Source organism: Natrix helvetica (genome assembly GCF_964273705.1).
Source record: "Natrix helvetica genome assembly, chromosome: Z".
NCBI classification, from domain to species: Eukaryota; Metazoa; Chordata; class Lepidosauria; order Squamata; family Natricidae; genus Natrix; species Natrix helvetica.
The window spans coordinates 980,323-994,028 of record NC_138554.1 but is presented as its reverse complement, the minus strand read 5'-3'; the positions used below and the strand labels follow the sequence as shown (position 1 = coordinate 994,028).

The following is a 13,706-nucleotide window of genomic DNA, read 5'->3' as shown; positions in this document are numbered from 1 at the left end:
CCTTGGGGGAACGCCCCCCCAAAATTGTGGGGAGGGGGCGTTCAGGGGGCATACCAGAGGGGACGCCAGAAACAGGGGGGCAAATGCCCCTGAAGGACCGAGGTTCAAAGTCACACCGAGAATCCGGTTAAATATTTAAAAAGAAGAGGCCAAATCGTTGAGGCTAACTAGAATAAAGGCCACGAGGAAAGTTCTGCAAAAGTTTATCATTATTTTTTTAATGGACCTTCCGTCCCTCGTCCAGGTCCTAAAAAAAAAGGTTCCAGCATCCATGCTTCCTGGCCGCTTCCCATCCTCCACTTCCCAAGCGCTCGGGGCACTCGGGACGTGCTCAGGAACACTCTCTCCCTTCGGGAGGCCTGGACCTGACCCGACAGCAGCCGAGTCCGTGTGGGGGACTAGGGGGGGGGGCTCAATCCAGCAAAGCCGTGTCCCCTCTCTCCCCCCCCCCACTTTGAGGGTTAGACTTGGCTCCGATCCGCCATTTGGCTGAGGCGGTCGCCGTAAAACCGAAACAGACACCAGCCATTTTGGACGGTGAGGTTCTCGCCCCCGCGCCGCACCAGGAAAGCGGTATTTTCGGGCTTGAGGTAGGAACTGTGCATGCGAAGCTCGGAGCAGCCCCTTTGCCAGGCGGCCTGGAATATGGAGAGGGGGCAAGCAGTTTGCAAAGGGTCAGCGCCCCACCCCCACCCAACGTGGCTTGCCCCACCTGGACTGGGACGGAGGAGACCTTGAGGGCGTCTTGAGAGACATCTTCTGCCTTCAATGGGCAAATTTGGGTCTAGGGTGTTTTTTTAAAGCAGCAGGCTAGAAATTGGGAGACTGGGAGTTCTAGTTCTGCTTTAGGCATTGAGGCTAGCTGGGTGACTGGGCCAAATCACCAGGAGATTGGGAGTTCTAGTCCCATTTTAGGCATAAAAGCCAGTTGGGTGACTTTGGGCCAATCACCAGGAGACTGGGAGTTCTAGTCCCATCTTAGGCATGTAAACCAGCTGAGTGACTGTGTGTCAATCACCAGGAGACTGGGAGTTCTAGTCCTGACTTAGGCATGAATGCCAATTAGTTGTCTTTGGTCCAATCACCAGGAGACTGGAAGTGCTAGTCCCATTTTAGGCATGAAAGCCAGTTGGGTGACTTTGGGCCAATCACCAGGGGACTGGGAGTGCTAGTCCCATTTTAGGCATGAAAGCCAGATGGGTGACTTTGGGCCAATCACCAGGGGACTGGGAGTGCTAGTCCCATTTTAGGCATGAAAGCCAGATGGGTGACTTTGGGCCAATCACCAGGGGACTGGGAGTGCTAGTCCCATTTTAGGCATGAAAGCCAGTTGGGTGACTTTGGGCCAATCACCAGGGGACTGGGAGTGCTAGTCCCATTTTAGGCATGAAAGCCAGATGGGTGACTTTGGGCCAATCACCAGGGGACTGGGAGTGCTAGTCCCATTTTAGGCATGAAAGTCAGTTAGGTGACTTTGGGCCAATCACCAGGGGACTGGGAGTTCTAATCCCATTTTAGGCATGAAAACCAGCTGGGTGACTTTGGGCCAATCACCAGGGGACTGGGAGTTCTAGTCCTGCCTTTGGTGTCAAAGCTGGCTGGGTGACTTTGGGTTGCTCCTTCCCTCTCAGCCCAAGCCACCTCACAGGGCCGTCGTTGTAGAGAAAGGAGGAGGAGGAGGAGGAGGAGGAGGAGGAGGAGGAGGAGGAGGAGGAGGAGGAGGAGGAGGAGGAGGAGGAGGAGGAGGAGGAGGAGGAGGAGGAGGAGGAGGTGGGTTGGCTCTGTCGCCCACCTTGAGTTATTTGTAAACGTCATGCAGGCAGGGTACAAATCAATAAAAGACCCCCAGAGGGGGCTGGATGTGGGTCTCACCTTGGCTGCCTCCTTCATCAGGGAGTGTCCAATCAGCATCCCTGGAAGGGAGGGAGGGGGGGGAGGGGTGTGAATCCAGGAGTTTTCAACCAGCCCCCTGCGGCTCCCTTGGGAAACGAGGATGGCGGGGGCTGCGGCTGACTGGGGAAGGGGAGCCCACTTTTGCCCTCTCACCTCTGAACTCTGGCATGACGTATAAATTGTCCATGTAGAGATTCCTCCCTTTCCAGCTGCTGTAGGTGTAGCTGGAGAGGACGTATCCAGCCAGGCTGGGACCTGGAGAGGGGAAAGGAAAGAGAGAGGGGGTGGGGAGAGGGAAGAAAGGAAGGAAGGAAGGAAGGAAGGAAGGAAGGAAGGAAGGAAGGAAGAAAAGGGGAGGGAGGGAAAGAGGGAGGGAAGGAAGGAAAAGGAAGGAAGGAAAAGAGGAAAGAAAGAAAGGAAAAGAATGATGGAAGAAAGAGAAAGCAAGGAAAGAAGGGAAGGGAGGGAGGAGAAAGAGAGAAAGGTAGAGGGAGGGAGAAAGAAAGAAAGAGAGAAAGCGAGGGTGGGAGGGAGGGATGGAAGGGAAAGAGAAAGAAAGAAAGTGTGGGAGGGAGGGAAAGAAAGAGAGAAAAGGAAAAGAAAGAACAGAAAGAAAAAGAAAGAGAAAGAAAGACAAGAAAGGGAGGGAGGGAGGGAAGGAAGGAAGAAAAAGGAAGGAAAGGAGGAAGGAAAGAAAGGAAAAGAATGATGGAAGAGAAAGAAAGGAAGGAAAGAAGGGGAGGGAGGGAAGAGCAAGACAGAAAGGTAGAGGGAGGTAGAAAGAGAAAGAGAGAAAGGGAGGGAGGAAGAAAGAAAGAAAGGGAGGGAGGGAGGAAGAGTAAGAAAGAGAAAGCGAGAAAAAAGAAAATAAAAAGAAAAGAAAGAAAGAAAGAAAGAAAGAAAGAAAGAAAGAGACAGGGAGGAGAAAGAAAGAAAAATGTAGAGGAAGGAAGGGAGGGAAGAGAGAGGGAGGGAAGGAAGTGAGGCAGACAGGAAGGAAGGAAAAAGAGACAGAAAGAAATGTAGTGGAAAGATGGGAGGGAAGGAGGGAGGGAGGGAGGGAAGGAAGGAAGGAAGGAAGGAAGGAAGGAAGGAAGGGGGCCAAGGGGGCATCTGAGTCAGACGGCCATGTTCCCGCCCCCCTCTTTTTCCCCTTCCCCCCAGGGCTCTCCCTTCCTCTGCCCTGTCAGCCCCCCCCCCAGCCCCCAAAAGAGAGGGGTCTCCATCGGTGTTCGCAAACCTTCCGGGATCTTCCGCTCCGGAGGGATCTCAGCCACGAAACACTCGAATTTCGGACGAGGGCCAAATCCGGCTTTTTCCAGTTCTAGAGGGGGGGAAAAGAGGGGGGGAATAGTCTTTTGGGGGGGGCTGGAAAAAAAGGAGGGGTAGAGATTTTGGGGGATCTGTTTGCCCCCTTCCTCTCCTCCTGGCCTTTCGGTATCACCTCTTCTTGTGTTTGGGATCAGAGGGGGTTTCCCCATTTTTTCTGTCTGCTTAATCCACGTTTCTTCTTCAATTCACTTTTTTTAAAAACGTTCTTCTCTCGTTTTGGTTATTTTTTTCTTTCCGATTTTGGATTTCAATCTTTGGAGCAAAATTAAAATAAAAAACAAGATGGCCACACACACAGCCACACACTTGAGAGGTGGACATGAACAAGCAGCTGTATTGATTGATTGATTGATTGATTGATTGATTGGTGGACTGATTGATTTATACGCTCCCCTCTCACTGTGCAGTGGTGGTTTCCAGCGTATTGCTAGTCCTCAACTTACGACCACAACAGAGCCCCAAAAGTCCTGTTGCTAAGCGAAACAGCAAAGTGAGCGTTGCTTCATTTTACGGCCTTTCTTGGCCACCATTAAGTGAATTGCTGCTATTGTTAAGGGAGTGACACGGTGTTTCGGTGGATCTGACTTTCCTGTTGCTTGTCCCCGGGACACTGCGTCCGTCATAAATCCGAGCGTGCGATCCGGTGACCGCAGGGATGCGGCAACGGTCGTTAAGTGTGAAAAATGGTCGTAAGTGACTTTAAAAAAAACCCCGTAGTGTCAAATGGTCACGAAAGGAACGGCCGTAAGTCGAGGACTACTTGCCACTAATTAGAAGATTACAGCGATTTATATTTATATATATATGAACGACAGATTAAATGGAAGCTGTAAATTGAACAATGAAGTGACGGATTAAAATTGAAGTTGTGAAAATTCGCATCCGGGGCTCTCAAACTGGTTAGTACAAACCATGGTTAGTTTACAGCAGAGTTTTTTTTTTCAACTGCCCTACGGTGGAAAAGGTTTTGATGAGTTCATGGACCAAAGCAAGGCAGGGGGTCTCAAAACGTGGCCCCTTTAAGACTTGTGGACTTCGACTCCCAGAATCCCATGCTGGCTGGGGAATTCTGGGAGTCGAAGTCCACATGTAAAAGTGCATTTTGCACGTGCTCAGAAACCCCTTGTCCTCCCTATCCCATACCTTGGACGTTGGTGGAGAGGCTTTCCAGAGGGACGTTATAAATGACAGCAATGTCCTGTGGAGAGAAGAAAGAGGGGGGGAATGTCCCGGACTTATGACGGCTGTCACATCTCAGGGTACTTGCTGAGTTGCTACAAGGAAGAAACACAGAAGGGCCACTTTCGCTCTTCTGAGGCCTGATTTGCCTCTCCAATTGCAATAAATGAACCGGTCAAGAATGCAGGCAGTCCTCAACTTAACGACCATTCATTTAGCGACCATTCAAAGTTCAAAGCACATTGGGAGGGGGGGAACCCCTGACTTACGATCGGTCCTCAAACTTATGAACGGCCACACGGTCGTCGTCCCCCCCATTAAAATTCGAACGCTCGGACACCGACTCGTATTTATGACGGCCGCAGCGTCCGTGATGGACGACCTCCCCAGCCGACAAGCAAAGTCAACAAGGAAGCTGGATTCGCTTAACGACCGTGCGATCTATCTAACGACGTTTTACAACCAGAGCCAAAATAAGATTGTAAAAATGGGCGGGAGGTTTTAAAGAAGAGATTGGGCAAGCATTGGTCTGGAGCGGTGTAGGGTTTCCTGCCTGAGCCGGGGGTTGGACTAGATGACCTCCAAGGTCCCTTCCGACTCTGCTATTCTTTCTACTTATCTACTTTCTATCCATTTACGAGCTGCATTTGTTCTTCTGCAACTGCTGAGGCTCACCTGGACTAGGCGCATGATGTCCTTCAGGTCCCGGGGGACGCATGGGCGGACCACAAAGCTCATGGTTCCCAGCTCCTCTGCTCCTCTCCGTCTCTGGGCCGGCCTCTGGGCTCAGCTGGGGCTGCTTTAAGGGCAGGAGGAGGAGGGGGGAGGACGTGGACTTCCTCCTCCTCCTCCTCCTCCTCCCCCTTCCCCCCCCCCCATAGCTTGACCCACTTGGCAAGATCCCAACCTGGGAGGGAAGGGGAAGGGCAGGGAGGTAGAGAAGAGAAAATTTAAATTAGGTTTTTTAAAAAAACTAAAACCATTGGTTAGGAAATTAAAATAATTTTAAATTTAAAAAGAAAGCAATGAAGAAGGGGGGCTCAAACGAGGGCTTTAAAAAATGAAAATGAAAATAAATGAAGTTATAGGATGTGTTAGTTGGAAGAGAGCAAGCAGGTCTTTCTTTTTCTTTCCTTTCTCTTCCATCCTTCCTTCTTTTTCTTGCTTCCTTCCTCCCTTCCTCTGTCCCTCTTTCTTTCCTTTCTTTCTTCTCTTCCTTCCTGTGTGCCTTCCTTCCCTTTCTCTTCCTTCCTTTTCTTCCTTCCTCTTCCTTCCTTCCTGTCCCTTCCTTTTTCTTTCTCTTCCTTCTTTCCATCCCTCTCCCTCTTTTCTTTTTTCCTTTCTTCTCTTCCTTCCTTCCTCTGGCCCTTCCTTCCTTTCCTTTCTCTTCCTTCCTTCCTTCCTTCCTTTCTGTCCCTTTCTTTCTCTTCCTTCATTTTCCTTCCTTCCTTCCTTCCTTCCTTCCTTTTCATTTCTACAGCTCCTCCGATCTCAGCCAAGGACTCTTGGTTCTCAAAATTCAATTTATAAAAGCTGCAAACACCCAGGCAGCTTATTCAGAGTTTGGGGAGAATTTTTTTTCTTTTTTAAAAACAGTTCCCCAGCGCTACAAATATCAGTTTCTGGACCCACAACCCTCCAGATGAGACACAGGTGAGAAAAGACACCTCTCAACTGCCCCCCCCCCACTCCCCAGCAGCTGACATAGAGGTAGACTGCTCCTGAAAGTGAAGCTCCACCAAGGCAACATGGCTAACGGGCCTTCCTTGAGTCCTCCGACGCTCCTTCGTTTTGAGGTCCCCCCAATGAAGGGGCTCAGCCCTGAGCCCCTAAAGAGAGGTGATTTCGGGGTTCACTGGGTTGGAGTGCTCGTGTCTCGAACTCGTGACTGGGCTGCACATTTTTTTACCAGACAGTTGGGCACAGGGTGTCCTTCTCGGATGGCTGCCTCATTAATGACTAGCCTCTTTGCAAAGCCTGGGCTGTTGCGTCACTCGTTCTCCCTCCCCTTGGTGCACACAACCCCACAATGCCTACCCCCCTACCCCCCCCCCAAATCAAAAGGTCGCAGCCACCTTCCCCAACCGGCTACTCTGCGTTCAATGCCAGGCCAGGGAGCGATGGGAGTTGGAGTCCCGTTGGAGAGAAGGCCCTTAAGAGCATCACAAGCCAGATTTCTTGTGTTGTGCGACCTTTTGCACGCACAAAATGTTGTGCTTTGTCAGATGTGGCCGGGAAGGACCAGTGCCCGGAGGGGGCCTAGCCGAGATGTGAAGCTTTTGTGCAGTTTTGCCTCAAGCAATACCAGACCTGTGTGCAACCATCATCACACACCTACACACACCACACAAACCTACGACCTCTATTTCATTCTCTGGAATAAAGGGAAACTCGTCTTGGCAGGAAAAATGGCTTCTCTCTTGTGGGGGGGGGGGGAGGAACAAGGTTTTAATTTTTGTTCACCTATGTGTTTCCCACATTTATTGCTTCTTTGTGTGTGAGTGTGTGTTTGTGTGTCCGAGCCGCTTCTTATGGGCGTATAGAATAAAATGCTACAAAACATTGACAATGTAATAAATGGGAGGTGGGGGGGGAACAATGAATACAATAAAGCAAAACAAGAAGATGAAAGGGTGAAATGGAATAGGAAAACAACAAATATGACAAGCTAAATATAAATGAATAAGATAAAGAGAAGTCATTGAACAAATAAAATGAGGTAGAGATAAAGAACAATAAAAGCATTAGACGTTAGGGCAATCAACAATGATTATAATAACAGAATAAAACCCTCCACCCACCCATAAGATGAATAAAGTCATTCATTAAATATATAGAAATAAAGACATAAAAAAAACAATAAAAACATTAGATATAATAATAAACAATAGATCTAACAAAATACTAAATTAAGCAATCAAGGGAGTGTGTGTATATATAAATATATAAAGAAATATAACAATAAAATAATAACATCAATCAAACCAGGCTGCTGAGGATGAAGGGAGTTGGAGTGGAAGGGGTACCACTTCCTTGGTCTGACAAGAGGCTGGCTGGCAAATTGTCTGAAGTCCTGGGTTCGAAGTACGCTCTGGACAGCAAAACTCAAAACTTTCTTACCCTGGGAACTTTAAGATGGGAGGACTCCAACTCCCAGAATCCCCCACCCAGCCACAGGACTCCAACTCCCAGAATTCCCCACCCAGCCACAGGACTCCAACTCCCAGAATCCCCCACCCAGCCACAGGACTTCAATTCCCAGAATGCCCCACCCAGCCACAGGACTCCAACTCCCAGAATTCCCTAGCCAGCCACAGGACTTCAATTCCCAGAATGCCCCACCCAGCTACAGGACTCCAACTCCCAGAATCCCCCACCCAGCCACAGGACTGCAACTCCCAGAATTCTCTAGCCAGCTGGGGCATTCTGGGACTTGAAGTCCACCTAAAGCTGCCCAGGTTGAGAAAGAGGCTTCCAAACGGCGCTTTTTAAATCGAAGCCAATCCGAATTAGGCTTGCTCCGCCCCTGCCCAGGGCATGCTGGGAGACGTAGTTCTCGGGGCGGGGGGAGCGGACCGGTCTCCGCTGCAGCCATGGACTTCGCCGCCGCCGTCACCATCAGGCCGGGCAGAGCCGAGGATTGCGCGGACGTGGGGCGCATGATCCGGGTGGGCGCGGGGGAGGGGGCTCTGAACGGGAGGGGGGGGCTTTGCAAGCAAGGAGGGGGTCCTAAAGAAAGGGAGAGCTTTTCAAACGGGGAGGGGGCTTTTAAAGGGAGGGGGAGCTTTGCCAGTGGGGAGGGGGCTTTTAAAGGGAGGGGAAGCTTTGCCAGCGGGGAGGGGGCTTTTAAAGGGAGGGGGAGCTTTGAAAGCGAGAAGGCGGGGGGGGGGGGGAAGTAAGGAGAAAGTTTGCAAGCGGAGGGGGGGCTGTCAAAGGGAGGGGAAGCTTTGCCAGCCAGGAGGAGGGGTCTTGACGAAAGGGGGAGCTTTGCAAGTGGGGAGGGGGCTTTTAAAGAGAAGGAGCGTTTTCCAAGTGGGGAGGGGGCTCTTAACTGGAGGGGGAGCTTTGCAAGCGGGATGGGAGGCGTGAAAGTAAGGATAAAGTTTGCAAGCGGAGTGGGAGGGGCTCTCAAAGGGAGGGGAAACTTTGCAAGCGGGGAGGGGGCTTTTAAACCGGGGTCCTTGCTTCCCCACCCACCCACCTACCTGCCTTGAGGCTGGGGTCCCCTCGGGCCCCTGACCCCCCTTGCTCTGGCGCTCCACAGCCTGACTTCAGGGCTCAGCAATGGCACCGGGGACTCCAGGCGCACTCCCGAGCCAGCCCTGCCCCCCCTCTGCCGCCCCCCAGCCATGGAAGCCCTTTCCAGAGTTCTTTCCCCCCCCCTCAAAATTGACCCCTGGGGTTTAATAGAGGAGACCCTCACCCAGAAAGGGTGATCCAAATGAAAGGAATAAGTCTGGCTCTGGCCCTGCTGTCTCCTGAGGGGAGGGGGCACATTGCCCCCCACTCCAATGGGACAGGCAAGCCTGCAGACTCCCTTTGGTTCTTCTGAAGGGGGGGTCTTCTCTCTTTTGCCCCCTCCCAGGAATTGGCAGCCTTTGAGAAACTGTCTGAGCAGGTCGAAATCACGGATGAAGGTGAGGTGGGCTTGGTCTTTAATTAGGGGAGGGGGTGTCTTGTCTGGATAAATGACTGACAGCCACAGAGAACAAGCCCCCCCCCACTTAATTACAGGTGGTCCTCGACTTACAACGATTCATTTAGTGACCATTCAAAGGTTACATAACTTTAAAAAGTGACTTATGACCGTTTTTCACACTTACGACCATTTCAGCATTCCCCATGGTCACCTGATCAAAATTCACACCGTCGGCGACGACTGACTCATATTTATGACGGTCGCCTTGTCCCAGGGTCACGTCCTCGACCTTTTGTGGCCTTCCGACAAACAAAAATCCACAGGGAAGCCCAATTCGCTTAACAACCAGGTTACGAACTCTAATGATTCACTTAACGACTTCGGCAAGGATGGTCGTAAAATGGGGCAAAACTCACTTAGCCGAGTTTTGGGCTCAATTGGGGTCATAAGTCGAGGACTGCCTGTATGCAACAAAGGAAAGGGTTTCCAGCTTGAGCAGAGGGTTGGACTAGAGGACCTCCAAGGGCCCTTCCAACTCTGTTATTCTGAAAGGAGACCACTAGGAGAAGCTGAGGGTGGCATTAAGCAGTAAATAGATCCACAAATATTTTTCCTCTCAGAAGATTTTCATCCTATGAGGGGGGGGGTCCTCGGGGGGGTCCCCCCTCCCCTTTTAAATTAACTTTTCTCCCCTATGGCCTGAGCAGGGCTGTGCGAAGATGGCTTCGGTCAAGACCCCTTCTACAAATGTGTGGTAGCTGAGCTGCCCCCCGAATCCCGGAGCAAAGAGGGTGAGGGGGGGGGTCTTGTTAATATCTGGGGGTGGGGGGGCAGAAACCTAGTGTGGAGGTCGGTGTTTGTTAACCTCAGTAATTTTAAGATGAGTGGACTTCAACTCCCAGAAGTCATCCACCTTAAATTGCTGGTTGGGGAATTCTGGGAGTTGAAGTTCCATCCACCTTAAATAGTTGCCTAGGGAATTCTGGGAGTTGAAGTTCCATCCATTTTAAATTGCTGGTTGGGGAATTCTGGGAGTTGAAGTCCACATATCTTAAAGTATTCCAGACACAAACCAGATGACCCAGTAAGGCAAATATGTCCAGAATGGCCTGAATTGACCACCGAAGACTCCGGGACGGGAGGGGGGGTGTCCCAACAGATGCCCGTCCAGTATCCCAGGTGTGGATTGAAGAGCCAGAGTGTGGCGATCACTGGACACAGGATGGATGGATAGATGGAATCTAATCAACCTGGAACTAAGGAGAAACTTCCTGACAGTGAGGACAATTAACCGGTAGAACTACTTGCCACCAGGAATTGTGGGTACTTCATCACTGGAGGTTTTGAAGAAGAGACTGGGCAACCCTTTGTTTACAATGGTATCAGATCTCCTGCTTGAGCAGGGGGTTGGACTAGAAGACCTCCCAGGTCCCTTCCAACTTTGTTAGTCTGCTAAGGGAGAGGTGCTGCTTTGAAGTGGGCCGTTTGGGGCAAGGAAGGCCAGCTGGTCTCAGCGGACGGAGTGGCCAAAAATATGGTTGAACTTCCAGGGGGGGTTGTCCCAAAATGGGTGAAGGTCCTAATTCTGCCCCTGGGAGATGTGGGAACTTCCAAAGCTCCCGTTTCAAGACAAATTAAAATTATTATTTTCCTCTCTCTCTCTCTCTCTCTCTCTCTTCCCACTAGGCCACACTGTCATAGGTTATGGCCTCTATTATTTTACCTACAGCACCTGGAAAGGAAGGAATGTCTACACGGAGGACCTCTACGTGATGCCAGAATTTCGGGGTGCGTAGCTTTTTTGGGGTGAGGAGCAGAGGTGGGTTCCTGCCGCCATTACTACTAATTTGGCACCCCCAAAATTTTGCGCGCCCGAAAACAGAGCAGAAAATCAAGATGGCGCCACCGAGGATAGAACCCATACGGTCCCATGTCCGCCGGAGTTACTATCTATTTGGCTGTACCGTACCGTACCGTACTGGTAGGAACCCACCTCCGGTGAGAAGGATCAGGGCAGGAGCCGAGGCAAACGGGAAAAGAATTATAGTTTTGTTTTCAAACTGGGTGCGTGCGTGCATCTACACAGGTTTGCAGGCATTTTGAAACTTAAAATAACAGCTTATTACCCCCCTGGAGCCCCAATAGTTCTGTGGCTAAGCGAGATGGTCATTAAACGAGTTTGCCCCCGTTTTACGACCTCTTTCGTCAGAGTTGTTGAATTGCCACAGATGTGAAGTTACTCTCGTGGCTGTTAAGCGAATCGGTTTGTGAAAGGGGATGATGACGAGACCCCGGGATGCAACAACCATCGTAAATACGAGTCCATTGCTAAGCGTCCAAATTTTGATCGTGTGACCTGCAACGGTCGTAAGAATGAAAAACTGGTCACTTTTTATAGTGCTGTTGTAACGTTGAACGGTGACTAAACGAAGCTAATGTTTCGTTCTCGATTGTTGAAAAAGCACAGGTAGTCCTCGAGTTACGGCCATAATGGAGGCTGACGATACTGGCCGTAACGGCTGTGAAATGGGCAATGGACACAGTGTTATGACCCTGTGCAAACTGGAGGCTAAGCAAATGCCACAGTCGTTATGCCCGCCTTGCCGTCGTAAAGCAAACCCATTGTTCTCTACGCCACAAGTTGGCCGTAAACCAGAAGCAAACGCAAAATGCGGTCCCTGAATTGTGGGACATGGCAAAGGACCATATAAACGACGGTCATAAGTGTGTGACGTGCAGTCACGAGACTCCCCTCTTCCGCTTCCACCCTCCCCGGCTGTCAGAAATTCATATCCAGGTGTAAATCACCTTCTTGAGTCCGTTGTAACTTCTAATGTAGGCGTCGTAAACCGAGGACTGCCTCAGAGGGGCCAAATTCTGCCCCGCCCCCTTAACCTCCATCACTGATGCTGAACCCCCATGAGCTGCCCTTGACCCCCTTCAAGGTCTCACGCCACGTTGTGTTGTTGAGGTGTGTTTGTGCTTTTTTGGGCAGGGAAAGGAGTCGGAAGGAAGCTGTTGAGGGAGATTGCAAAGGTAACACAACTGTCGCTCTCCGGTTGCTAGGAACGAAGACTGTCCCTGTGGGGAGGGGGCATTGCCCAGGGAACATGGGGGTGAGGGTCTTGCAAAGCTTCCATCGCTTGGTTCCACAAAGCTGGAATCATTAAACTAGAAAGTGTCCAAATGTGGCCCCTTTAAGAAGTCTGGACTTCAACTCCCAGAATCCCAGCATAGCTGGCTGGGGAATTCTGGGAGATGAAGTCCACACATCTTAAAGGGACCACGTTTGGAGATCCCTGCCCTAACTCAACACTTGTCTATTGGAAGATGGATGGACTTCAACTCCCAGAATCCCCCAGCCTGCCATGTTGGCTGGGGAATTCTGGGAGTTGAAGTCCACACGTCTTAAAGGGGCCGGATTTGGAGACCCCTGCATTAGAGGATCAATCTGTCAAGACACACATCTTTACGACCCTAGATAGAACAGCACAACTGGCACAACCTTATTTCCCCACCCACCCAATTTCTGCCCCCCTCCCGCCCACCCCTCTCCTCCCGGGGAATCCCTTCCCCTGCAGCTAAGCCCCTCCTCTTCGGCCCCCAGATTGCCCTGGAGAAAGGCTGCACCCAAATGAGGCTGGGGGTGCTGGATTGGAATCGCCCGGCCATCGATTTCTACTTCCGGCGAGGAGCGGTGGATTTGACGGCCGCCGAGGGCTGGCACTCCTTCCGGTTTGAAGCGGATGCCCTGAAGCAGCTGGCACTGGGCGAGGCGGGCACGGGAGCTGGGCAGGGGGCATCAAGGCCGTAGGAGGCCAACCTCTGTAGGACGGGGGCTTCTTCCAACCCCTAATAATCTGCCTAGGCTGACTCCGGATGTAATCAATTAGCAATAAAATAGTAATTAAAGTCTGCATTTTTAATAGATGCCTTGGATTTCAGAGTTTTCTTTTAGCTTGCAATGGCTAGGATCTGAGTAATATTTTACTCTGACTTATGAGGGAGGGAGGGAGGGAGGGAGGGAGGGAGGAGGGAAAAAGAGAGGGGGAGAGAGGGAGGGAGGGAGGGAGGCGGTGGATGGAAGAATGGATGGATGATAAAATGAATGGATAAATAGATGATAGATTCATAGACAAACAGACACAGGATGGATGGATAAATGGAGGGATGGACACACACGCACACAGGATGAATGGGTGATAAATGGATAAATAGACAAACAGATGATGGATGGATGGATAGATAGACAGAGAAGACAGATCAGGCAGGCACATAGATATTGATAAATAAATAGGTGGTAGGTTAGATTAGATTAAGAGAGAGAGATGATAGATGAGATGTAGATGGATGATAGCTGGATGATAGACAGACAGACAGATGGATAAATAGTCACAGAGAGGATGGATGGATAGATGATGGGTGGGTGGGTGCACAGATAGATAAGGTAGACAGACAGATAGACAAGATAGACAGACAGACACACAGGAGGAATGGAAGGATGGATGATAACATGAATTGATAAAAAGACCGTCATGTTCCATAGATGGATGGATGGATGGATGGATGGATGGATGGATCGATAGGACGGACACACATACACACACACACACAGGAGGGATGGATGATAAAATGAATTGGTAAATACTGTTATGTTCCATAG

The 13,706-nt window shown here is 50.6% G+C and overlaps 2 protein-coding genes across 3 annotated transcripts; one reads left to right on the top strand and one right to left on the bottom strand.

Annotated features, from left to right (window-relative positions):
• Positions 1 to 187: 187 nt before the first annotated feature.
• LOC309401826 (thialysine N-epsilon-acetyltransferase-like) lies at positions 188 to 5,579 on the bottom strand. 2 transcript variants are annotated; one of them, XM_081971112.1, is made up of 6 exons: positions 5,080 to 5,575; positions 4,369 to 4,423; positions 3,134 to 3,217; positions 2,047 to 2,148; positions 1,873 to 1,913; positions 188 to 638 (listed from the first exon to the last, which is right to left on the bottom strand). In XM_081971112.1, exons 1-6 carry the CDS (start codon positions 5,140 to 5,142, stop codon positions 462 to 464), a joined length of 522 nt encoding a protein of 173 aa, XP_081827238.1. In that variant the 5' UTR covers positions 5,143 to 5,575; the 3' UTR covers positions 188 to 461. The 2 variants fall into 2 exon arrangements, with proteins under 2 accessions (XP_081827238.1, XP_081827239.1); XM_081971113.1 differs by lacking the exon at positions 4,369 to 4,423 and having other exon boundaries at positions 5,080 to 5,579.
• Positions 5,580 to 7,941: 2,362 nt separating this feature from the next.
• LOC309401042 (thialysine N-epsilon-acetyltransferase-like) lies at positions 7,942 to 12,969 on the top strand. The gene is made up of 6 exons (XM_081969979.1): positions 7,942 to 8,072; positions 8,990 to 9,041; positions 9,751 to 9,834; positions 10,730 to 10,831; positions 12,039 to 12,079; positions 12,651 to 12,969. Exons 1-6 carry the CDS (start codon positions 7,998 to 8,000, stop codon positions 12,855 to 12,857), a joined length of 561 nt encoding a protein of 186 aa, XP_081826105.1. The 5' UTR covers positions 7,942 to 7,997; the 3' UTR covers positions 12,858 to 12,969.
• Positions 12,970 to 13,706: the final 737 nt, after the last annotated feature.